At 44.7% G+C, this 25,853-nt stretch overlaps 1 protein-coding gene across 7 annotated transcripts in view; it reads left to right on the top strand.

Annotated features, from left to right (window-relative positions):
* The window catches only part of AMOTL1 (angiomotin like 1), a 192,630-nt gene that overhangs the window by 130,974 nt on the left and 35,803 nt on the right, over positions 1-25,853 (top strand). For all 7 annotated transcript variants that reach the window (XM_059875070.1, XM_059875069.1, XM_059875068.1 and 4 more), the window contains 3 exons: positions 803-1,094; positions 8,369-8,513; positions 9,693-9,782. In XM_059875070.1, the coding sequence (XP_059731053.1) occupies positions 803-1,094; positions 8,369-8,513; positions 9,693-9,782 (527 nt within the window). The remainder of the gene's footprint in view (positions 1-802; positions 1,095-8,368; positions 8,514-9,692; positions 9,783-25,853) is intronic.

The raw sequence follows: 25,853 nt of genomic DNA, 5'->3' as shown, positions 1-25,853 counted from the left end.
CTTCTGTCAGCCCCTTCTCCTTTTGCCTTCAGTCTTTCCCAGGTTTCCTCACTGGGCACCTTTGGTCTATCCTCGCCAACATACATCCCACCCACAGGCATGAAGACAGCTCCTCCTCTGCCCCCTCCACACTCCAAGGGAAGGTCTGGCTTTGGCTCCCAGAGGCCCATGCCCATCCCTCTGGCCTCATCTCGCTGTTCCTGCCATCTGGGCTCTGTGTCCACTTGCTTTCTTCCACTTGATCTGCTCCTCTTGGTCCCGCTCGCCCCCGATCCCTCTACCTGGAAAACTTCCCCCGCTTCTTCTCCACTCCCTGCCCCCAGCCACTCTTTACTCCATGGCTGTCAACAGACTTCAGCTCAGGCATCCGCTTCTCAGAGACCATTTCCCTGACCCCTCTGTATGAACTGGCCACTCAGTGATTCCCTGTCCCTGTCCCTTGGGTTGATTCTTGGAGAGGTGTCGTTGCTTTTCAATACCCAGCTTTGCGTGTTCATCATTTGGTGGTGTGCCCATCTCTCTCTCTCTCCAAGAACATAAACTTCATGAGAGCAGGGAAGGACCTTGTCTGTCTGGTCCACCGTTTCCCGATGACCAAAGCAGTGCACATTCAGAGGGAGAGCGCTGAATATCTGTGGGATGGGGGGTTGAAGCTGCATCTCTCAGCCCAGCCTGGACCCTGAGTTGATGCTGACCCCTGGCATCACCACAGTGCCTGTGCTGTGGGCGTTCCTCCCACTCCACCCCCACCCCCGCCCCAGCCTGTGGCCCTGGCCCTGACTCCTGGTCTCTTCCCTTGCAGCCGCCCATGCCAGCTTCCTTTCCCGTCCACGGCGCAGCAGCACAGCCCGGTGTCCTCGCAGAACTCCTCGGTCAGCGGGCCGTTGCACTCCGTGCCCCTGCCGCTTGCTCCTCCCATGGCCCTGGGGGCCGCGCCGCCCCCGCCCGCCGCCTCGCCCAGCCAGCAGCTTGGTCCTGACGCGTTCGCCATCGTGGAGCGAGCCCAGCAGATGGTGGAGATCCTGACGGAGGAGAACCGCGTGCTGCACCAGGAGCTTCAGGGTTACTATGACAATGCCGACAAGCTCCACAAGGTAGGGGGCTTCCCCGGAGATGGGCGGGGGAAGGTTCTAGGTATTACACGTAGATGGATCAGATTAGGGGCTAGCGGGACCTAAGGCAGGACTGAGAGGAGCAGATCAAGTGGGAGAAAGCAAGTGGACACAGAGCTCAGACGGCAGGAACAGCACAAGATGAGGCCAGAGGGAAGGTTCTCCGAAAGGCACATAGTTCCTTATGGCTCAAGGGGGTTGATTTACTGACTCACTGGCCAGCGTTTAATTCGACACCTTTTTGTGCCAGGCACCATGTAAGGCTTTAGGAAGACAAAAATAAATATGCCAGGGTGCCTCCCTTGGAGGAGCTTATCGTCCAAAAGTGGGAGAGTCACTCCTTCAAGTTTGATGGAGAAATCAAAAGCTTTCCCGACAAGCAAAAGTTAAGAGAATTCAGTACCACCATACCAGCTTTATAGCCAGCGCTAAAGGAATTTCTCTAGGCAGGAAACAAGAAAGAGGCCTAACTACAGAAAATAAACCCCAAACAATTAAGAAAACAGTAATAGGATAACACATATCGATAATTGCCTTAAACATAAATGGATTAAATGCAGCAACCAAAAGATACAGGCTGGCTGAGCAGATGAAAATCTGTGCATATATGTACTTCCACTTACCTCATCACTGCCTGACGTCCTCCTGCCAAATGGTAATTATTTTATATTGTTAGGTTACTCATGTTCCCATTATGGCTTGCAGTTGTAATTATCTTGTATTTTTTGTCTGGCTATTGATTATGAAAACTGATAAACATCTTTTACTATTGTGATTATGCAAAAAAAAAACAGGGGTGGAGGGGAGTCATGCAAGCTAAACCTGCAATAGAATGTCAAGGGGCTACAGGAGAGACAGGAGAGGTGCCCCTGGACAGGGACTCAGCAGCTAAGCAGCATCGCCCCAAACGGACAGTGTGGGAGAGGGGACACCGAGAGGGATACGGGAGCAGCAAGCTGAGAGAGGCAGGTTCTTCCTTTACGTCTAGGATCTCACACAGGAACCTGGTGATTGCTGTGCTGGTTTCATTAGCCGGTCTCTGCAAAAAAAGCAGTGATGCCTCAGCACCGACGGCAGAGTGCGAGTTCCGGCATGCTCTCCTTCTGCTTACTCAGCAGGTGGGGAGATGCTGCAGAATTCCAGCCCGTGTCTTTGTCATGAGGATATTAGGACACACGGCAGCCTTCATTCTTAGGGCTTTATGCTGTGAGCCAAAGTCAACAGGGAGACGTCTAGTGAGAGTGAACTGTTACAGGCAGTGATTTCACCATGACCCACACGCCAGCACCTGAAAAGCTGCAGGTACAAAGGCCCTGCAGGTGAGGGACAAAAGTCATAGGATGGTTTCAAGCAGCAGAGCCACGGGGCTCCGGAGTTTCCTTTCTGGGGACAAAGTGGCATGTGTGGTCGGGGCCATCTCATAAGAGTCTAGGGGCCTGCTCTGTCCTGGGCAGGTGGGGGCTTTTGTAAAGAGAAAGGGTGGGACTGTAAACCCCCCTGAGCAGAGCAGCCTTGCCCTTTGGGTCCTCATGCCAGGACTTGCTCCTGGCTGGACCACGGTGGTCACTGCGTCCATATGACAGGGCTGCTCAGTGTTGACCTCTCCGTAAAGCCTGGCCTTTCTGCGGGTCCGGGTGTCAGAGCCGTCAGCCCCTCTGATTCCCCCGAGGGCTGGCAGCAGTCGGCAGGGTGCCGTGGGTGGGATGATGCAGCCGTTCACAGACGGGACCTGTCCCAGCGCGTTTGTGTGGAGCTTCCGCGGCGAGGGTCTGGAGCTCCCCGAAGTCAAGACCAGGCTTGGCTCCGAGAGGCCTGACCGCCTTTCCTGGAGGCGTCAGACGAGGGGCGGGGACCGGTGGGCTGCCTAAAGATGGCGGCCTCCGCCCTGGGCCGGTCACGCGGTAGCTCGTGTGCGGGTTCCTGGCAGTGCCTGGAAGTCACACTCAGGCCTCGGCTTGCCTCTCTTGCCTCTAAGCTTCTTTCCTGGTCCAGGCTGAAAATTGGGACGGGCCAGCTCAGCACTTCCTGGGAAGTCAGTCGTTTTTTTTCCTCTCTCTCTCTGAGGGAGCCCAGTGGCAGATGTGTCTAGGAGCCGTGCAGACTCCTGAGGGCTGAGTGTCGTTCTCCCCCTTTTCCATAAATATTTTTGAACAGCTACAGGGAAGATGCAGAAACTGGGAGTTCTTATTATTCTTCATTGACTTTTTAAAAATTCAGACGTATTGGCCTGTAACACACATCTCTTTGTTGATGTCGATGACCATTTCTGTTTTGAAAACCAAAATCAGCCTCGCAGGGACTCAGTTTCCCTGCATGGGTATGATCCTTAAGTTTTGCGGCCAAAAGCGTTTTGATAACTTCTGGAAAAGGGGAAAAATCGAAGGCTGTACCCCTTCTGAAATCCCAAACTCCTTCAGTCCCTTGAATGTTGTGAATGGTTCTGTAAATATTACATTTCATTAATCACTAATTAGTTGTGTATCTAATTGAAATTGTCGGTGTGAAAACTCAGATTTTGATGAATAGGAGCCATATTCAGCACTAGTTCCGTAGCTCTCCTCAGCAACTGGGACCAAGAGACACAGAGCGGCCTGAAATCACGACTGGGTGGTTCAAGGCCTGTGTTCCCGAGGTCGCCCTAGTCCAGGCCCCACCGCTCCGTGTGTCTCTGTAACTGTGTCTCTTATTTGAGCCTCAGGTCTGGGGAGAGGCTTGTCCAGTGAGGTGACTGTACTCCTCAGGGATAAAGACCCCCACTTTGGGTGGTGCCACAGCGTAGGATGTGGCCGCCCTGTGTTGGCAGGAACGTCCATTCTGGAATCCTTCTTCACAGCCTTGGGAGCGCTCGTGGAGATTCATCTCCAGGGCAAAACCAAAAATAGATAAATTTTTAATTGCAGGGCTTTAGCCTATGTGCGACATGCCAGGAACTCAGCAGGAAACAATGACTGAGCTCAGAGGCTGCCAAAGAACCACCTGGAAATGAAGACCCTGTTTCCAGAGAGGGGCAGGGTGGTGATTATCCCTGTTAGTGTTGGAATGAGGACCACGGACCCCCAGAGAGAGTGGCGGTTTTTCATCACTTCCTTTCGGCCACTCATTTTGCTTCTTTTTCCTCCCAGTTTCCCTGAAGCATAATTCATGCACGGAATTTCCAGCAGGACCAGACTGTGGGTTGCTGAGCAGGTTGGCCTCAGAAGCCATCAGGGTGTAGGTGGATGTTTGAAGAGCCACACATCGATGGTTCCTCTGGGCTTGCTTTAGTAAAGACCCTCTTGTCAGTACAGCAGCAGTGGCTGTGGTTGGGCAGTCTGAGGCGTGGACGGCAGGCCTGTCTTCAACCCTATAAGTCCCTGAGTTGTGCATGTGAAGGTGTCTGGGAACAAGCCAGTCTCTAAACTGGGAAGGGCTGAGACTTGCTCACAGCCCCTCTCTGCCCCTTTGCTTCATGGCAGCAGCCCCTGCTGAAACTGTAAGCTTTCCATTCTTCTTGGAGTTCCGTTTCTGGGCCAGAGATTGCTTCTCAGAGATTCCCGGGTCTCCTGCAGCCTGCCCTAAGAGCTTCCTGACGTCTTTGCTGGAAGGGAGGCTGGGAGCTGTGGAGACAAATGCTCTTCATATGTTCCTGCTCAGACTTGGGACTGGCCCAGATGGTCTGTATATCAAGACCAACCTGTCCAACTCCTTTCACCTCTGACACACATCGCGTGTGTGTGCTAGGTTGCTTCTGTCGTGTCCAACTCTGGGCGACCTTCTGGACTGTAGCCTCCCAGGCTCCTCTGTCCATCAGATTCTCTAAGCAAGGATACTGGAGTGGGTTGCCATGCCCTTCTCCAGGGGATCTTTCCAACCTAGGGATTGAACCCGTGTCTTTTATGTCTCCTGTATTGACAGACGGATTCTTTATCACTAGCACCAGCTAGGAAGTGACATTAAGAGGGCCTTAAGGTATTCTGACCCGAGGCTCTGAAGAAGAGGATGTGGTCCTCCTTCTGAAGGAGTGTGCAGTCAGAAATCACAGAGCTTTAGACTTAAAATTCTTAAAGTGATTCTAGTCCAATTTCCCACTCCTTAGAAACCTCATGTCTCTGAAAAGAGGTCATTCATTTTTTTACTTGAATGCCTCCAGAGTAGAGACGCTCACTACTGGGTAGACTTCTGGAAGAGATTGTTAGGAAATTCTCCCTGATGTTGAATCACAATCTCATCTTGCTAACTTCCTACATACAGTTGTAGTTCTGTAAGAGATTTAAAGGTTAATTATGCAGTCGGTACTTTTGTCATGAGGCAGGGCACAAGTCTAGGGTTATGGGGCTGTTTCTGCTCTCAAGGAGTTGACAGTCAAATCAGAGACACAGAATGCAGCTGAATTCCAGTCAGCTGAATATAACATAGGAAAGTATATGAAATCAGGTAGAGGGAAGTTCCTATGGGTGGCCTAGTTGAAGAAGGCTTCACTGGTGCCCCATCTTACCGGGGATTGTCCCTGCAGCGTTGCCCATCTGTCTGCAAGCAAAGGCCACCTTTCACAGATGAAATTAGCATAGAAGTGGTGGTATGTTTTGGAGCCATCTCTTTTGAAAACAAAATTAAAAGGAAGGAACATAATTTTGCGGTAGGACTATGAGCAGGATTCAGGACAGGCTGTTCTTTCTCCTGCCACATGACCAATAATTCATGATATCTTTGGAAGAGATAGAAAGGCCTCGTTGAAATAAGGGGACTGTGGAGGAACCCACTCTGGTATTCCCACTTTGGGAACATCCATGCCGAAGGGAGCCTTGGTGTTCAGCCCCGCCCCAGCTGGAGGCCAGCGAGCAGGAGGCCCGACGCCCTGCAGCCTCGCCACCCACCTCTTCTCTGATGTGTCTTGGCTCCGTTGCAACCTCTGGGGCAGTGACCACACTCTCTCTCCTTTAGTTTCTGGCTTCCTGGCTGCGGAGGCGTCCCTGTGTCGGTCTCTCTCCTGGGTCCTCCTGTCCCACCTTCTCCTGAAGTGTCAGCGCTCCATCCTCGGCCCTAGGAGCATCTGGTGGCCTCCCTAAGCGGTCTCCGCTTCGTGGCCTCATCTGTCCTCTGCACATAGCAGCACAACTTTGCCCTCCCGACTTTCAGACCTGTCTGTCCCCGGCTTGCTGGAAATCTTTGCCTTGTTGTTCTGCAGGCACTTCAGGCCTGGTATCTCCAAACCCAGACTGGTTTTCTTTCTTTGGTAAACGTGTTTGCCTTATCATCATTTATCTTGGCTGACTCTTGTTACTCTGTCTTCTAAGCTGTGACTGTGTTTGGTTTCTTTCTCCCTTGCCTGTCCAGACCTGTCACGGAGGCTTACTGAGTCTACTCTTCAGTGTCTTTGGGATCTGTCTTTTTGGTTGTCTGGGTTCACTCTTTGTCATGTGTCACTGAACTGTTTACAGCAGCTTTTACCTGGACTCCTTTCTCCTGCCTCCTGTCTCGGCAGCCCCATCCTTTAGTCTGAACTCTGTAAAACCTCAGGTGAGGTTTATGCTGCCCTGCCCTCCCCAAGCTCTCCCACCCCTGTCATTCTCTTTAAAGCCCTGCCTTTGCACTGCCCTGCTCCTGCCTCTCGCCCCTTGCTGCCATCCTCAAATGACCTGCCCTGTCAGACACACGCATACTCTTTCATGGCTCTGTCTTGGCTCATGCCCTCCCTGTCTTCTGCTTTGAATGCCAAAGCCCTTTAGCCTTTTCTTTTCTGCTTGGCAAGTTCTTGTTCATCCCTCCGGACTCATTTTAAATGGCATTTTCCCTGAAATCTTGTTTTAAAGAAACCCCTTCTTACCCTGCTAAATTAAGGACTTTGTCTGCAGGCTACCATAGCATTAACACCACACCTTTTGTCAGACTGCACTGGAGAGGCGTGTGTGCCTACACACAGGCCAGCCAGGCTGCAAGGCCCACAGGAGCAGACACTGTCTTATTTCTGTTCCCCTGGCACCCAGACACACAGTGAGTGTGTGATAGGTGTCTGTTAGGGTAGGTATTGGTTTAGCAATAGTTATAGGAGTCTAAGCAGGAACTTTCTGATCTGGGCGTTTGGAGTTCAGGCAATCAGGTTACCTGGCTTATGGTGTACACAGCTCTCCTGTGAAGAGACCAAAATGCAGGGCAGGTCTCTTTGTGCCCAGGGAGAGGTGCTGGTGTTCTCAACCCTGTCACTTTGCCTCTGATTCCAACTTTTAGTAGCCAAGTTTACAGGCACTCTTTACTTTTTCTGGGCTTCCCTTGTGGCTCAGCTGGTAAAGAACATGCCTGCAATCTGGGAGACCTGGGTTCAATCCCTAGGTTGGGAAGATCCCCTGGAGAAGGGAAAGGCTACCCACTCTAGTATTCTGTCCAGTATTCTGGCCTGGAGAATTCCATGGACTACTGTAGAGTGTCCACAGTGTCGGACACGACAGAACAACTTTCACTTTACTTTTTCTCCTGCATGTATGTTGCACAACAATAAAATGGGATTTATTAATATCTACTTTAAAACATGCTATTGTGTTAGACTCCTGTTATAACAGTTTCAGCTACTTGTTATAGATTTATGTATGCCATAGATTAAAGACTTCACCAGTGACAGCCCTGGATTCAGTGAAATCCAAGAGAAAAGGTGGTTTAAATTCATGTCTTTTCAGTTCCCTCACATATAGAGAAACAAGCTGGCAGATTGGTTTACACTTAGATACAAATCCATTAGTCTTTTATATAGATAATTTCATAGACAAAGGGGTAACAAAACTAAGCGATGAAGCCTTTCTTCATGTGGATTTTATATTCCTTTGAGGATGAGGGTCTCAGGAAGAGCACTGTACTTGGACTCAGGGAATTTGGGTTCTAGCTGTGATCCTTTCGTTTTCTTGTACTTTAATATTTTTCTTAAGTTAACTAGGAAAAATAATAGTTATAAATTACCATACAAAATATAAGAGTATGCGTTATGTTTAAATTCACCCCTTCCTGATAGACATCTGATGGACATTGTACTGAGAGACACCTGATGTACCAGGTGACATCAGATGGTCCCACCAGACTTGTGACTGTCATTTACAGGATCCTAACGTGGCCCTGGGGGACACAGGGTGGGGGTGGGGGGTGAAGTCGACTGCAGGATTTGCTAGCCAAACTTGAGGTGCAGAAAGGCTGCAATGAAGATACAGCCTTCACACTGGGAATGTCCAAGAATCGGTATAACCAAGTCATGGGTGAGAATGTCAGAGGTTCCACTTCCACGCTGTTTCTTTCAGTTTGAGAAAGAACTTCAGAGAATCTCGGAAGCCTACGAGAGCCTGGTCAAGTCTACCACCAAGCGAGAGTCGCTGGACAAAGCAATGAGGAACAAACTCGAAGGCGAGATTCGAAGGCTCCATGACTTCAACAGAGACCTCCGAGGTACGTCACTCACGTTTTCCCTGCCCTAAACACCCTTGCCCCATGTAGCTGACAGTCTAACTCCAAGTCCAAGTTGTGTTAGATAACCTTGTAAATCCCAGCATCCTGGGGAAGGGGCACCAAAGAGCAGACGTGTTCTTTTCACCTTATAGGTTGTCCAGTGCAGCATTGAGCCTGAAAAGTGACAACCTCTATGCATGAGTCCTTGAAAGGGAGGGAATATGTGTGCAGCTCCTTCTTGCTTCAAAAGTACTTAGCATGATTCTTGTTGTGAATGGGAATGTCTGAAAAGACCAGTGTTGCATGCACAACCCTTACCATATCAAGCTGAAGCATTTGATTGCATTCTTTGAAAGCCAACACTTAACACTTGCTCAATATATAGTGTAGAAGACAGAGCTAGACACATGTCCCTCTTAGAGAAAAAACAAACCCATGGTTCTGAGAAGAGTAAACGTATATCAATTTCCTGAAAGCCTGGGTCCCATGTTGCAGGATCTTGACAACCTCCCATATGCAGATTGATTTGACCCATGAACTTGTACTTCACTTTCAGTCAGCCAAGCCATTTTTTTCAGTTCTCTCATGTCAAAAGACTCAGTGTACTTGGAGTCTGTAGCTGGAACCTACATTTTTTTTAATTACTGTAAACCCTTCAGTTTTGGGTATGCTGTATGCTCAATAAAACCTTGTTAGGTTGAATTATTTAATTGAATAAATGAAGACTGATGAAATGGCATGAGCAAACCTAGAACTCACTGAGTAGAGTCTTTATCCGTTAGGTCATCTTGACTTGTTTCCTGCTATTTATTTGTTATTTTTAATTTTTTGTTTCCTAGCTACAGAGAACTGATAGTTAAGTTTAGATGAGGGCTCAGTTTGAGGCCAGGGGAACTCAAGCCCTTTGCGAGGACTTTGCTGGGCTTGCAGGTACCTGCTCTTCACTGCCTGTTGCTGGTGCACCCCTTGGCAGTGGATAGTATAAAGACATGGCGTGGCCACTGAAGACTTTCCTTTCAGTGTTTTGGAACATCTTGTTCCTCCCCAAGAGTTGTTCAGTTTGGGGCTCCTTCCCGGGCAGCTCTCCCTACCAGCTCTCAGCACCTGGGTCATTTGTCAGTTGCAGGATGACTTGGATTCGCATGCATGTCTTTGTAACCATCTGCTCTCTATGTCCAGATCGACTGGAGACAGCCAACAGACAGCTGTCCAGCAGGGAGTATGACGGACATGAAGACAGGGCGGCCGAGGGGCTTTACGCTTCCCAGAGTGAGTCTCCTTGCTTATCTTTCCCAACTGTGTGGTTTTAAAAGCTCAGGGCCTAAGGGGAGAAGCCTGTTCATTTTAAGTAAGATTTGTGTTGCTTGCTTTTCATTTGTTAACTCGGCATATAAGCTCTTGGGCCTAAGATGAAGCCCTCTTGGGTCTGCCCAAGACAAAGCCGAGGTTGTAGTATTTCAGTAGTGTTTATTCTGACCTCCTGACCTTCAGTTTCTGTTTCTCTACAATACCCTCCGAGGAATAACACTCTTGCAGTATTCCCTGGCCCTCACCACCTGAAGTAAGGCATAGTTCTTTATCTCCATGGAAAAGGAAGGAGGTCTGTGGTGGGATTCGCTCTTTTGTCGTGTTTTGTGTGCGCGTAGGTTGAGCATTTCTGAACTGGCCGCCCCTGGCAGCGTGAAGCAATGGAGATGTTCCCAGCAAGGGTCTTCATTGCTGATGCTCGATGCTGAACCCAGAGAGCCCATTTCAGCCAGAAATAAAATGGCTTCCTCTGCCTCTAGATTTATTGGGAAATATTCTATTAATTTCACGAGAGGCAAATAATAGAAGCAAATGGATTTTGAAAAACCATCAATTAGGGTTTGAATTTCTGCAAATTCATTGTCTAAATCAGAAACATAAAAAATCCAGCTGTCTTTTTTGGGAAACTGTATAGAAAATTGAATTCATTTCTCTGTCATAATTCTCAGCAACATTGTGAGTTAAGTGCTCACAGCTAAAGGCAGTTCTAACAGCAAAAAATGTTGTTCAAACCCTGGCCATCCACTGTATAGTGATAGTATATTCTGGTGCTTGGATCTCTCATTACAGGTCTACATTTTCAAAGCTGAGAAATACTTGGTTACATTTTCTAATTCCCAATACTGTCCATTGGGGTTAATGTTTCTTCTTTGTTTTTCCCAAATTTACTCACGATTGCGCTCCAGTTTTTCCAAGATTTTCTCATGATCAGACTCCAGCTTGAGTCTCAACTTCATTTTTAAAACTCTGTTTGGCAAATAGACACTCATACAGTCTTGAACTTTTGCGTCAGATTCCTTTGCATTAGGTGAATTGGCCTGTGCTCCAGACTTGTATACAAAGCTATATATATATATATATATAAGCATCTTGAGTTATTCACTTTCCTAACAGAAGTTATTTCTACTCATAGATGCAGTGGATTTACCATTTCATCTGAGCATTCGTTTGACAAATGAGTCATCTGTACTATTAGCATTTCAGATTTTGACACCTTAATTTTTAAAAATTAATTTATATTTTAATTGGAGGGTAATTTCTTTACAGTACTGTGATGGTTTTTGCCATACATCAGCATAAATCGGCTCAGGTATACATGTGTCCTCCCCATCCTGAACCTCCCACCCACGTGCCTCCTCACCTTATTCCTCTGGGTTTGACACCTTAATTTTGGATGATCATATTACTAGGTAGAGTAAGTATCCTTGTGGCCGTTATGTCAGTAATGTCACTCTGCTGATACTCTGCCTTCTTGTCAGGAGATATTATTTTGTCACGTAGTTCAGATCAAAATGGAAAAGTCAATGCGTTTCATCAGGTGAGCATTTGCTGCAGCCTCCCAGCTCAGGCTGTGCTGATGGACTAATAGATTTTCGTGTTGTGTGAGTTCAGAAATGTTCCCGACAACTTTAACCTTCTGGCTGAAAGCTAAAGCATCAATAATGCAGGCAAAGGGGCCCTTCCAGCTTTACAAGGAATGAGTTGTTCCATGCAAATATGTTCTGCTGTTCCAAAGGTATAAACAAGAGAGTCCAGGGGCATTTTTCAACTGCTGAAGAGTGCCTCAGTGTTGACGTGTGATGTAATTGCATCTCGGCAGGGCCTTTGAAGCAGGGTTGCTAACACTGATAGCTAACCAACGTTTCATTACCTAGTCTTTGCAGGACACTTTGTGCCTGCCTGCCAGCTTTATAATCATTTGCATTAGCTTTTCCTCTCCTGGAGTGGCCAAGAGATGGACTTGAGATGTTATTTCAAATTTACAAATAGTTTTTTTTTTCTTAGTGAGTTGGAAGAACTCTTTGTATGAAGAAAATTAGCATGTTTCCTGCTATATATAGTGCAGATATTTTTTCCCCAGTTGTTTTTGTATCTTTGAATATAGTGCCCTTTATCTTATAGATTTTCCAAGTGACTATATTTGTGCCTTCTAGATTTTAGGTCATGCTTAGAAATGCTTTTTCCACTCCAAAATTATAAACATATTCACCTGTGTTTTCTTCACGTATGTTTATGATTTCATTGTTTCTAAGGCTTATGTTTTAGAAGCTAGTTAAGGAGGCACAAAAGAAGGGAAATTCATGAAGAACTAATCTGGAGACAAGGAGACTGATTAACAGATAATTTAGTATCTGGACAAAAGAAGTAGAGGTCCTGAACTAAGAAGTAGTAGTGGAGGGTAGGAGACAGATCAACAGTTGACAAATTAGAGGACTTGGTGACCAACTGAATAATGACAGAGAGTGAAATGAGTGTGACTAGAGCCACTGGATGTATGGTCATCCTTTACCAATAAAAAGCAGGAGGAGGAGGAGGAGACGTGGGGATTCGGTAACAAGTGAAGGTTTGAGCGTGTTGAGTCATCTCCTGCTGCGGCCTGTAGCTAAGTGAGCAGCTGTAATGACAAAGGTGCAGACGTACCCTGGAGGCTGGTGATGGGCGGTGCTCTCTGTCAGGCTTTCCTTTTAGCACATGGGCACAGAATGGCAGGCACAAAGCACTATCTCTTCAGTTATTAATGTGTTCCATTATCTGTATAGTCTTTAGAAAGTCTATTATAAGAATACTTTTCAATGCCTAAGAATCATAATCATAAACACTGAGTGTACACTCAAGAGGAGCCATGTTTTTCAGATGAGCCTTTGAGATTCTAATGCTTGGCTAAGAGAAAGCTAAGACTGACTGCATAGCAAACAGTAGTGACGTCTCTGGATCTACCTACCAGTAGCTAAGGCTAAGTTGGGAAGGCCCTGACAACCGCCTTGGCCAATGGAAAAGTTAGAGGGAAAGGGGAAAATAGAGAATAACATGTATGATGTTTTTGCTCCATGTTCCAGCGGAAGCTTGGAGTCCAGGTCCCAAAACACTCAAGGCATTCTTGCAATATGAGCGGTTGGGAGGATTTCTGTAAAGTCTCAATTAGTGGAAGGGGATGTCCTTCCTGGCCTGATTTCCAAGTTTCCCTGCTGCCCAGAGTAGTTTGCCTTTAAAGACAGAACTCTGCTCTTCGTTGGAGCCTGATAAAGGCCTGGGTGGTCTGCCTGGGTCATTACACATAGCTCTACAAGTTGAAATAAGCATTCAACAGAGTGATAATTATGCTCCTTTTAGACATGAGATTGTCTGAATTAAAAATCTCTCTGAATGAAGTGCTTAGGAGTTTTAAGACTCAGGGGAGTGTTTTTCCTCTGTCACCTCTTGATGTTGCATTGTTCATTTTGGAAGAATTCAAAAATTTGTATGTGTGTTTTCTGATTTTGTGTGTGTGCTTAGTCGCTCAGTCATGTCCAACTCTTTGCGAGCCCATGGTCTGTAGCAATTTCCCAGGCAAAAATCCTTGAGTGGTTGGTCATTTCCTTCTTCAGGGGATCTTCCCGACCCAGGGATCGAACCTGAGTCTCCTGTATTGGCAGGCAGATTCTTTACAATGGAGCCACCTGGAAAGCCTTTTCTGGTTTTACTTGTTTTTCCAAATATGTTTGCAGCCAAATTACTCCTTAAAAACAGGGCATCTAACCAATTTCTTTTTTGATCTGGCTGAGTGAAACTGGGTACTTTAGCTTTTTTAACTTACTGAGATTCCTGGTTTCCCCATTTACTCATCTGTCTCACACACACACACACACACACACACACATGGAGAAACGTAGACAACCGTCCACAAAACGAAGTTCTCCAGGAATGTCTGTCATCATTCTTCGCTCTGTCTTGTCAATAAGTGAAATGTTTTATCTGTTTCTTTCTGAAAATTAGTAACTCTGCAGAATTTTTATCACTATTATGTCTGGAGTGGTTTCCATTTCCTCCTCCAGGGGATCTTCCTGACCCAGGGATTGAACCTCCATTTCCTGTGTCTCTTACATTGCAGGTGTATTCTTTACTGCTTGAGCCATCGGGGAAGCCCATACTAGTAGCCAGAAAGTCAAAAACAAAATATTAGATATGGGGAAACTAGACTGGCAAAGATCTTATATTCTTGAGTGGAGGGGGAGCTGATGAGCTTTGGCAGCTTGTATTATTCCAGGATAAAACCCATGTGTGTTACAGGATGGCCAGAAACTTCTCTCCCCATTCACTCCTTGGGATTCTTTAGGCCTCATGGATTCAGCATATTTGGTTAAACTGAAGTCTATGTATATTAAATTCTATCTGTTAAATGTCCCTCTCTAAGAAAAAAAAAATATTTTGGGGACATTCATTTATTTGTTTAATAAGTTATGGGTATAAATAAGAGTAATTCATAGGATTTGATTTCCTTTATAATCCCCATGGGTTTAAAAATGAACCCCCCCCCAAAAAAGTGTGGAACCACTGTTTTAAAAATAACAATAATTTGCCGTTTTCAATTTATCTTACAATCATCATCTTAAGTCTTACTTTAGATACTTTGATTTTCTGTCTCTTTTAGAACATAAAAGAGGCAAAAATAATTTCCTACAAGAAAATCCTTCTTTCTGTATTTCCTCTAAGGGCTTATGTGAAACACAAAGCAGAAATTACAATGACATAAATATTAATTCTGTTGACCCACATAGAGCGTAAGGAGTGTATTCTGAATCCTCATTGTGTTTCATTACATCCTGCTGTGGGTTTCTGTCAGGCTTCGTTAGGAAGGAGAGGCTCGACATTGTCACACGTGGATGCACTGGGTTCCCTCCTCCTCTGTGGGCCCGATGGTGCTTGCAGCTGCCACCTGGGCGCGAAGCCCGTACCGCAGCACTTATTTTGCCTATGTTCTCTGTGGGCACCGTTTCTTAGTGTGAATCTCCTGCACTAGATGGGAGAATTACAGGCATTCTTTGTCAACATCCAGCCCCAGCCTTCATTAAAACCCCTTGGATCTTTATGTACCTGGCGCTCAATAAATGTTTATTGAGGAAATGAGTAAAAGTGGGAGATCTTGTAAGAACAGGCTTGAAATTTTCATCATGGCACATCAGTATCAAAATGTTCTTTTTAGCTCAAAATCTCCCACCCATGCTAGGAGCTACCTCTGGTTCTGCTCAGTTATTTCAAGATATTACGTGAAATTATTAATGACAATAGAATAGAAGCAACTTAAAAATGCTTGATTTTTTTTTTTTCTTTTTTGCCTTTCACCTTCCCCTTCCCCTCCTCTCTTGCTTTTTCAAGTAGGAAAATATCCAGGTAAAGGGAATCTTCCTCTACTTCCAGGAACAGTAGTATTTTTCATGAAAATGACTACTATGTACTAAAATGTAGTTGGTTCCCTGACTCCTCTTTTACTCTGCTGTGGTAATGTTGAAGTTGAAGGCTGACTATGGTATATAAAAGTTTTGGGGGCAGCTTGCCATATTCTTGCACAAACCAGTCCATAGACCATGCCAGACACCACACATCAGATCCTGGGCAGAGGAAGGGAATGTCCACGAAAGCCTGCTAAGGTACATTTCTTTTTTTTTTTTTTAGTTTATACAATAAGGTTTTATTTTGGAACCAGTGGATTTTTAACCAATGGATTTTAAAATACTCAACTATTTAAACATTTTTTAACATAATCAGTAACATGATATTTTGGTGATTTAAACAATTTACTTGCTAAAGCTATAAAAATTCTTGGTGATGTGGCTATTACTTTTTATAAATATGACTTAGCTAATAACACATAAGGTACATTTCTTAAACTGAGAAAATTTTCTTGCCCTAAATTAACCTTTAGATGGCCTCTGAATTTAGTTGTTGTTGTTCAGTCGCTCAGTCATGTCCTACTCTTTGCGATCCCATGGACTGTAGCACACCAGGCTTCCCTGTCCTTCACTATCTCCCAGAGTTTGCTCAGATTCATGTCTATTGTGTCAGTGATGCTATCTAACCATCTCATCCTCTGTCATCCCCTTCTCCTTCTGCCTTCAGTCTTTCCCCGCATCAGAGTCTTTTCCAGTGAATCAGCTCTTTGTATCAGGTGGCCAAAGTATCAGAGCTTCAGCATCAGTCCTTCCAATGAATATTCAGGGTTGATTTCCTTTAGGATTGACTGGTTTGATCTCCTTGCTTTACTAGGACTAAAAATTCAGTTTTAAAAAGCAAAGGTTTTATAGGCACAAGCTTAAGCAACCTAATTTTGGATCAGTCACCACATCTTCCAGTTCTTGGGTTCTCACTCACATGCTCAGTGACCTGAAGTTAGATGCTTAATCTCCCTGTACCTACATTTCATCGAAAGAAATAGAGAACAAAATCTTCCCAATTCAGCCAGCAGAGCTCTGTGGGCTCATCAGTAATAGGAAATGCAAAGAAGACTTTATGCATTTATTCTGCAGACTTGCATTTATGGATTTGTAAGGCTATACATTTATTCTGCATCGCTTCTTCTTGTTCCTTTGCTTCCTTCCTCCACCTTCTCTAGAAGAACCTGCCAGTCTTCAGGGTGGAGAAATGGGTCATGTTCCCAAGGAATGCCTGTGTGGCCTCCCGAGCCTTGCTAGGTTTTGAAAGCAGAGTGTGTGACTGCTTACACCACTTGATCAACCTTGACAGGCAGCACTGAGAAACTTCAAACCTTCATGACAACCAGCAGTGCATCCAGCCTGCAGGGTGTCTGTTTACATTCCATCAAATCTTCTCCCCAAGTGTGAAAATTAATGTTATTCAATTTAGGCTGATTTTCTCTGCCTGAAGAGCCAGAGCTGATGACAGACCTGTATCTTGGTCACATGTTGATGTCCAGTCTCTAACAAGCGAACGTGGCTTATGATTTTCATGTCATTGGTTTTTAAATTATTTGCTTACTATTCCTGTTTGAGGGTTGAAAAATCAAGTGTCTTAAACTTCATTATGATCTGTGTTCCTTGCACTCATAGCTAGATGGATGGATGGAAAAAGCACAGACTGAAACCCATTTGCATTTCATGTGGCATCAGGGACCCTTCACTTTCGCTGACAGTTCAGAGCCAGGAAATCCACATTCAGGTCTCAGCTCAAAGTAAATGGCAGTTACTCAGAGAAGGCTGCCTGAGATAAGATCCAGTCTTCCTTTTATATCTCCCTCCAGTTCCCTGTTCCCTTTGTAAACACTCATCATACTGTAAATAAGGAACCATTTGGATGACCATTTTCTCCCTTCCCTTTCTAAACTGTCCACACCATGAGGGCATGGACCCTGTCATTCTCACCATTCTAGTCTCAGGTTACTGTGTTTCCAGAAGCTGGCACAGGGCCTGGTGCTTGGAAGCATTAAGCACTTGTTGGATGTTGAATGAAATGATGACCATTATCATTTTGTCCAAAACAGTTATTAGCTACCTACTATGAATGAGCTGTGTTCTAGACCATTGATCAGGAAACTCTTTCCATAAAGGGACAGCCTGTAAATAAGTCTAGGCTTGGGGGCCGCAGCTACTCAACTCCGTCCCTATGGTCTGAAAGTCACTGTAGATTAGCCATGGACAGATGGTGTGGCTGTGCGCTGGGTTCAGCCTGCAGGCCATCGTGTGTGGACTTCTGTTTTAGGCGCTGGTTATGGAGAAGTAACTTAGCATGCATGCATATGGAGGAGGAAGGGAAAGGAGAAGCCCCAACAAAGAAGGAGGATAGAAAATAACTTCAGAAATATTTATTAGATCTTATTTTGTTAATTGTCCCAATTTATAAATCAGGATTCAATTGTTATTTTCTTTTCCTGGTAGGGTTTTAGTCATCTTTTACTTCATTCCTAATTAGGTGAGCATGGTTATTTCACATGAGATTAACTGAGACACGTATGAATGCAGTTACAAGCCTTTGTTAGCCCAGTGGGAATCTGTAATTAGCTAATGGTGGAAACAGGGCTGGGCAGGGTAGTCCTGTGGTTAGCCACCGGTGGTAGCCTCCTGGGTGCCGAGGTCTTAGGGGTCCATCTCCCAGCAGGGCCATTAATCTACCCGTAAGCATCCTGCTGTGAGGTGAGGTCTACAGTTCTTGGATTGAGGAGTATCTGAATGGCCATAAGTCTAGTTACTAGCCGTGTGTGTATCCTCTGAACTGGAGCTCGTTAAAAGCCATCTGATGGCCATTATGAGTGACAGTGATTTCAGAGGCTGTTGATCTGATGGTTCAAAGTTTACCTTTAGGTGGAGTTGCAAGTGTGCTCCCTCATAATCTAGCCTTCAGGTCCTGGTTCAGATCATGCAAAAACGGTGAGGTGGCCACCGCGGATTGAACACTTCCTGTCCACCAAGCACCGTGCTGACCTCTGTCAGTGCACAGTCCCGGTTTATCCTGCAAGCAGCCCTGTGAAGTAGGTATTACAGGTCTTTAACGGATGAGCGAACTAGGGCACAGGAAGGTTAAGGAACTTGTCCATGGTTATACAGGCAGGTAAGTGGAGCAGACAGGCTTTGAACCCAGGGCATCCTGATTCTCGAGAGCTGCTTCCTGTGTACCAGGCATTGGAGACAGGTAGCAGAGTTGGATTCCCAATGATTTTAGAGCTCACTTAGCGTGGCCTCCATGCTTCATTAAAGAAGAAACTGTGACCAAAGATGATTAAACGATTTGTCCAAGGCCCCCTCAGTACTTAATGCAAGACCATGATAAGAATAGGGACCTCCTTTTTCTTATGTTTTTTTTTCCTTTCCAGCCTCCAAAGGTCATCTCTGTTGGCTCTGGGAGTAATAAGAGATTTCACATTTTTTACCCAGAGAAGAATCCAGCTTAGTAAGCAAACATAAATAATTCTTGTACTAGAATTTTTACTGCAAATTATTTAGCCCAGTACTGTAACTTAATGATAGTGTATTCAAGTCATCTCAAATGAGTTCTAGCTACTGGAATGAACATTTTATGTTTCTTAACCTTTTACATCTGTCTTTGAACCTGAGCCAATTATAATAAAAAGCCTTGCTGGATAATTCAGTATATCTCCTCAGATACTAAAACAAGAAAATTATTGAGACCAGCCTAGAATCTTAAAAGTTTTCTCAAAACGTCTATGAAATTAAACTCTTTGTTCTCTGGATGATAAGAATAAAAAATAAACAAATTACAATAAGTAACCTTGGGGTGTGGTTTCTTACAATTAGTTTTTGAAATTATTTTTGGTTCATGATTTGGAAGGAGAATATGCGGTTGTATCTTAATGGAATCCAAGAACTTTGAGGGGACAAAGTGTTTCTTTTAAGTTCAGAAAATTTGGTCTTGGACCATTAAAAATAAGCTTGCATCTGCTTCTAATTTGCTTCTTGCCGACAAAGACTGTGGTTTGGTAGAAAGAAGAAGAAAAGGATCTGCTCAAAGCAAGTTATGAAATTGACAATGGAAGAGCTCGCAGAAGCTAAAGGAAGGGAGAATCTGTAATTGCAGGTGACTCATTTATTTCTCCCTGATCAGGAGATTAAACCACTTCCGTTCCCACATATAACAGTTTCCCCAGCATCTGCTTCTTTCACCCAGGTTTTGGTGTTAAGCCGTGTCTGCCATTCAGAGGTCCCGTTTAGAAAGCATAGTTTTATTATACATATTATAATAATGCCTTGAAGTGAAAGTGAAGTGTTAGTCTCTCAGTTGTGTCCAACTCTTTGCAACTCCGTGGCTGTCACCTGCCAGGCTTCTCTGTCCATGGGATTCTCCAGGAAAGAATACTGGAGTGAGTTGCCATGCCCTCCTCCAGGGGATCTTCCCGACCCAGAGATCAAACCTGCCCAACATTGCAGGCAGGTTCTTTACCATTTGAGTGATCAGGGAGGCCCCTAATTAAACCAAATATAGGTTTATAACACGTACCTATATTTTCATACAGTAAAGTTGACACATTTTAAGTGTACAGTGCGACAAGCCGTGACAGCTGTCACAGTCCAGCCCCCGTGCAGGTCGAGCGTGTGCAGCTCTGACCTCTGCAGCGAAAGGCCTCCCCTCACCATCTGTCCCCCTGCCTCACATCTTACTCCCTTCAGGTCGTTGGTCTCTGCATTATGTCCAGGTTCTGTGGTTGTTTTCTGCAAGGGCAGCAAAATTGTCTGGTAGGTTCTGACTTTGTCATACTTGGAAACAGACGTGTCTGTTGTTTATCATTTTGTATGAAGAAGAGAGAAGGCAGAAAAGGACTTCTGTGGAGATTATAGAAAGCGTAAGCCATCAGGTTTCATTGACAATTCGTGCATGGGTGTATAGTCAAAATCAAATGCCCTGTGCGTCCTGACATTTTTAATGCATTGCATAATTTATTATGCTGTCTGCAGTGACACAGAAGTAGCAGTACGTTTTTACTTCACGTTAAAAATATAAAGTGGAAGGTCAAACAGCACATGAGGAGGCTGAGCCAGGTGAATGGATGTATGAATATAGAAGGTTTTGCTGAGTAAGTTTGCTGGTTGTGTATGTATTTAGGCAGGTTAAAAAATACCTATGAATTATACTTGAAAGTATAAGTATAGTTTCTAAAATTAAAATGCAATACTCAAAATGATTAGATTAGAAAAAGTTATATTGACAGAGCTTTTACTGCTATTCAGATATTTTGCCAAATCCATACCTGAAATATTTTACATTGGGTGCTATAAAAAGCACTTTGCAGTATTAAACTCACTTTCTGGATACTAAAGAGCAGCAGATAAATAGAGTATGGTAAGACCAAATGTGTTGTTTTCCTCAATTAGATCAATAGATTTTGTGGTTTGAGTTTGTTACTTTCCAGGGAAAAGCATCTGAAAAGGATTATTTTTGAATTTTTAAAGATTGAGTTAGAATTTGATCGTGTATTAATAGAACACTCGTTCGGTGAGGTGTTGCCTAAACTTTTTCTATTTCTTCCCATAGGAAACATTTCTACTATCTTAGATCCCTAAAATCCTACAAAGATAGAAGGATTTAGACACGATATAAAGTAAGTCCAGGAGGTGGAAGGATTAACTCAGACGTTGGCCACTGTCCCTGGAGTACAAGTAGAAAACTGTCAAGACTCGTGAAAGAACTACTTTCCCTCTCAAAGTATATGTATGCAGGTTCTCCCATGCAGGAGAGGTCTCCTTGATTGCAAGAATCAATGTGTAGCCTTCAGTGTGGGCCTGGAAAACAGATATATATGTTAGAGTAATGTAGCTGCCATGCTGCTGCTGTTTAGTTGCTAAGTCGTAGCTACGTCTTTGTGACCCCATGGGCTGTAGTCCACCAGGCGCCTCTGCCCATGGGATTTCCCAGGCAAGAATACTCGAGTGGGTTGCCATTTCCTTCTCCATTTGTAAAAGGGAAATTTTCTATTTTCTTTTTAACTTTGGGCAATGAAGACTGAATGAATCCTTCACACATAAGGCTTTACCTCCCATATTGATTCATTTCTCCAAGTGTCTTCCCTACATTTTAACAGCGGCCATTTCCACAAATCAGTGTTTCCCTTGTAATGTCTGAACTATTAGCTTTCAATCTCAGAGGTCTTATTTAAAGAGAGTTTATCTGGGGACTTCTCTGGTGGTCCACTGGCTAAGACTCCATGCTCCCAATGCAGGGGGGTGCAAATTTGATCCCTGGTCGAGGATCTAAGATCCCCCATGCTGAGTGGTGTGGCCAAAATAAAGAAGAAAAGAACGCTTATCTGGAAGCTCAGATAAAACGCACGAAGCCGAAACAGGTTTCTGGTTAGGACAGGGGCGCATTTGTCAGGAGCCCCTTCCTTCCTACCTGGCCCAGCATCCCTTTTCTCCCCTCCCCCTCCTCCTCCCAGGACTCTGCAGAACAGAGTTTGGTTCTTAATCTTTCTTATTACAGAATTCATTTTGAAACAGTTCACTCTCAGCCATTTAAAGCAAACCCTGGCTAGAGTGTTCTGTGTTTGTTCACAGACTTATTTAGCCGCCCACTCACAGCCCCTGTCTCGCTGTTTCCGGGAACCATGACAGCACGCACGCGCGTACGAGGATGGCAGGGAGCCCAACAGCCCGGTCTGAAATAATGAGCTTCCTTACCTGAGAAACTTATCAGCCCATTTTACAAAGACAGCAAAAAGCCAAACCGGGAGGATATGGAGTCAGCTTTGTATTGTCACTTTAGAATTTCTGAATGAATGAGTGTGGCTTTTAAAGGTAGATCATCTCTCAGGTTGTTTTGCATCAGATAAACTTCATGTGAACAGATTGCTCTTACGTGCTGTAAACAGTGCTCTGTTTGGATTATATTTTTTGGATGTGTCAGTGTAGCTTTCAAACTGGAGTGAGGGAGTGAGGGCAGATGGAAGAAGGAGCTTCCGAGGGCATTAAGAGAATATCTTTGAGGCAAAATGAACCTAAATAGCTTGGCTTATAGTGAAGTACTTGGAGTACCTTCCTCTTGTCTTTCCACTCTTATAACCCCAGCAGAGAAGACTTGCAAGTGGATCTGACTCTCCAGTTATTCCGTGAATCATAGCCGACCCTTGAAATAGGCTCCTCTGCCACGTCTGCTCAGAATTACAAGATACGGTGCCAGGATATGGCCAAAGAATCCTAAGGAAGAAGAAACAGGAGGGGACATTTTAGGAAGGGATAATAAGGCAAATAATTATTCAGATGTCTTTCCAGAAGAAGGAGTCTGTTTTATCAGCATGGTGGAGCAGTGTCTAGTTACCAGAATTGTTGCCAGGAGTCCTGGGCAGCCTGTCCTGAGGGATTACTACCAGGTCCTTTCTTGGTGGAGGAGGGAATCAGTTCAGTTCAGTTGCCCAGTCGTGTCCGACTCTGCAACTCCATGAACCACAGCACACCAGGCCTCCCTGTCCATCACCAACTTCGGGAGTTCACTCAAACTCATGTCCATTGAGTCAGTGATGCCATCCAACCATCTCATCCTCTGTCATCCCCTTCTCCTCTTGCCTTCAATCTTTCCTGGCATCAGGGTCTTTTCCAGCAAGTCAGTTCTTCGCATCAGATGGCCAAGGTATTGGAGTTTCAGCTTCAGCATCAGTCTTTCCAATGAATATTTAGGACTGATTTCCTTTAGGATGGATCTCCTTGCAGTCCAAGGCTTTTTTTGGTGGAAGAGAGCATAGAGGTGTAAAGAAAGAACAGTGAATGTATTATTGACCTTTTGGTTACAAAAAGAAAATTTTGATTGGGCTAGCTTAGCCCTGGATAAGAGAACTATTATTGTTGGGTTTGGGTTTTTTTTGTTTTTGTAGTATCCTTGTATGTGAAGGAGGCCCTAGGCAAGATGTGTAGACACGCTTCGCAGGGGCCAGGGGCCCAGGCCGGCCTGTCTGTGAGAATACAAGGGGAGATGGTTTGGGGGGACTTCCCTTTCCCTCTCCCCTTCCTACCATAGCCTCTCCATATCCATCTGCTTGATTCTTCACCCTCTGCATGTACACGCTCTGTCCGGCGTGCATGTGGGATGTGGTCCCTGGCCTCAGAGCTGGGCTCCCGTTCTGTGTCAGCATCCCGCTCGCCCAGGCGCCCCCTCATGCAGTTCCAGACGTTTCGCTTGGCCTGGCTCGGGTCACAGGGCCCTTCAGGTTTGCTCCTGTCACATGGAGAGTGTGGGATTGGGGATGAGAGGGGCTTTGTAATGCAGACGCGGCTGCTTGGAATTTAGCCCTGCAAAACGGGGACCACAGTAGACATTTTTCCAAGTGGAGCGTTCTCTGAGCAGCCACTGTGACAGCCGTCTACTCCAGGTAAAGATGTACTTGCCTCTTTATATAGGTAGGTATAGAGTTAATTTACAACTTTGTTTTAGTTTCAAGTGTACAGCAAAATGATTCAACTTTATGTATATACATATATAAATATATATGTGTGTATATATGTATATATATGATAAATATATATCATCATCCTTTTCAGATTCTTTTTCATTATAGGTTATTGTAAGATAGTATATTCCTGTGCAGTACAGTCCATCCTTGTTGGTTATCTATTTTATATACAGTAGTGTGTATGTATTAATCCCAAACTCCTAATTTATTAATATCTCCCCCCACACACAAGCACCATCCCCTTTGGTAACCATAAGTTTGTTTTCTATGTCTATGACTCTATTTCTGTTTTATAAATAAGTTCTTTTGTATTTTTTTTTCTTTAGATTCCACATATAAATTACATTCTGTGATATTTGGAAAGGGACCTCTCTTTTGCCTTCCAAGCATTCTAGTGAATTAGTCACCCCTTGGTCACGCTGGTGGTAGCCAGACTCCTCTGTCCCTCCAGCTATATTGGGCTTAGGGGAAAACTTATCAAAAAACCTTTATATCAAGAAAGGCCTATAACAACCTAGAGAGGTGGGAAGGGGTGGGAGATGGGAGGGAGGTTTAAAAGTGAGGGAATATATGTGTACCTATGGCTGATTCATGTTATGCAGAAACCAACACAATATTGTAAAGCAATTATCCTTCAATTAAAAATAAATAAATTTTTAAAAAGAAAGGCCTAGAAAATTAATTCCTGCTTGAGAAGGGCCAGTTTGTAGCTTTGCTCCCCTCATCAGCTCCAGCCATAAGTTGGAGCTCTGCATTAAAAACCAGCAGCACATTTAGTAGAGAAATGCAAATCAAAGCTACAGTGAGGTATTTGCTCACACTGATCAGAATGGCCATCATCCAAAAAATCTACAAGCACTAAATGCTGGAGAGGCTGTGGAGAAAAGGGAACCCTCTTGCACAGCTGTGGGGATATAAATTGATGCAGTCACCATGGAGAACAGTATGGAGATTCCTTAAATTAGGGGAAAAAACTACCATGTGACCCAGCAATCCCACTACTGAGCATATACCCTGAGAAAACCATAATTGAAAAAGACACAGGTACCCCAGTGTTCATTGCAGCACTGTTTACAATAGCCAGGACATGGAAGCAACCACATGTCCATCAGTGGATGAATGGATAAAGAGGTTGTGGTACATATACACAATGGAATATTACTCAGCCTTTAAAAGGATTGAATTTCAGTCCATTCTAGTGGGGTGGATGAATCTAAAGCCTGTTATATAAAGTGAAGTAAGTCAGAAAGAGAAAAACAAATATCATATATTAATGCATATATAAGGAATCTAGAAAAAATGGTATTGATGAACCTATTTACAAAGCAGGAATAGAAACACAGACATAGAGAATAGACTGATGGATCCAGCAGGGGAAGGAGAAGTGAAGAAGTGAAGTTGCTCAGTCGTGTCCGACTCTTTGCGACCCCATGGACTGTAGCCTACCAGGCTCCTCAGTCCATGGGATTTTCCAGGCAAGAGTACTGGAGTGGGTTGCCATTGCCTTCTCCAGGGGAATCTTCCCAACCTAGGGATCGAACCTGGGTCTCCTGCATTGTAGGCAGACGCTTTACCATCTGAGCCTCCAGGGAAGCCCAAGGGGAAGGAGAGGGTGGGACAAGTTGAGAGAATAGCATTGAAACATATAATATACACTACCATTTGTTAAATTTTGAAAGTGAAAGAGGAGAGTGAAAAAGTTGGCTTAAAACTCAACATTCAGAAAACTAAGATCATGGCATCTGGTCTCATCACTTCATGGCAAATAGATGGGAAAACAATGGAAACAGTGACAGACTTTATTTTTGGGGGGCTCCAAAATCACTGCAGATGGTGACTGCAGTCATGAAATTAAAAGACGCTTGCTCCTTGGAAGAAAAGCTATGACAAACCTAGACAGCATATGAAAAAGCAGAGATATTACTTTACCAACAAAGATCCGTCTAGTCAAGGCTATGGTTTTTCCAGTGGTCATGTATGGATGTGAGAGTTGGACTGTAAAGAAAGTTGAGTGCCGAAGAATTGATGCTTTTGACCTGTGGTGTTGGAGAAGACTCTTGAGAGTCCCTTGGACTGCAAGGAGATCCAACCAGTCAATCCTAAAGGAAATCAGCCCTGAATATTCACTGGAAGGACTGATGCTGAAGCTGAAACTC

This window comes from Bos taurus, chromosome 15, assembly GCF_002263795.3.
Source record: "Bos taurus isolate L1 Dominette 01449 registration number 42190680 breed Hereford chromosome 15, ARS-UCD2.0, whole genome shotgun sequence".
Lineage (NCBI taxonomy): Eukaryota > Metazoa > Chordata > Mammalia > Artiodactyla > Bovidae > Bos > Bos taurus.
Note: the sequence above shows the minus strand (reverse complement) of the source record. Positions and strands in the feature narration are given on the sequence as shown.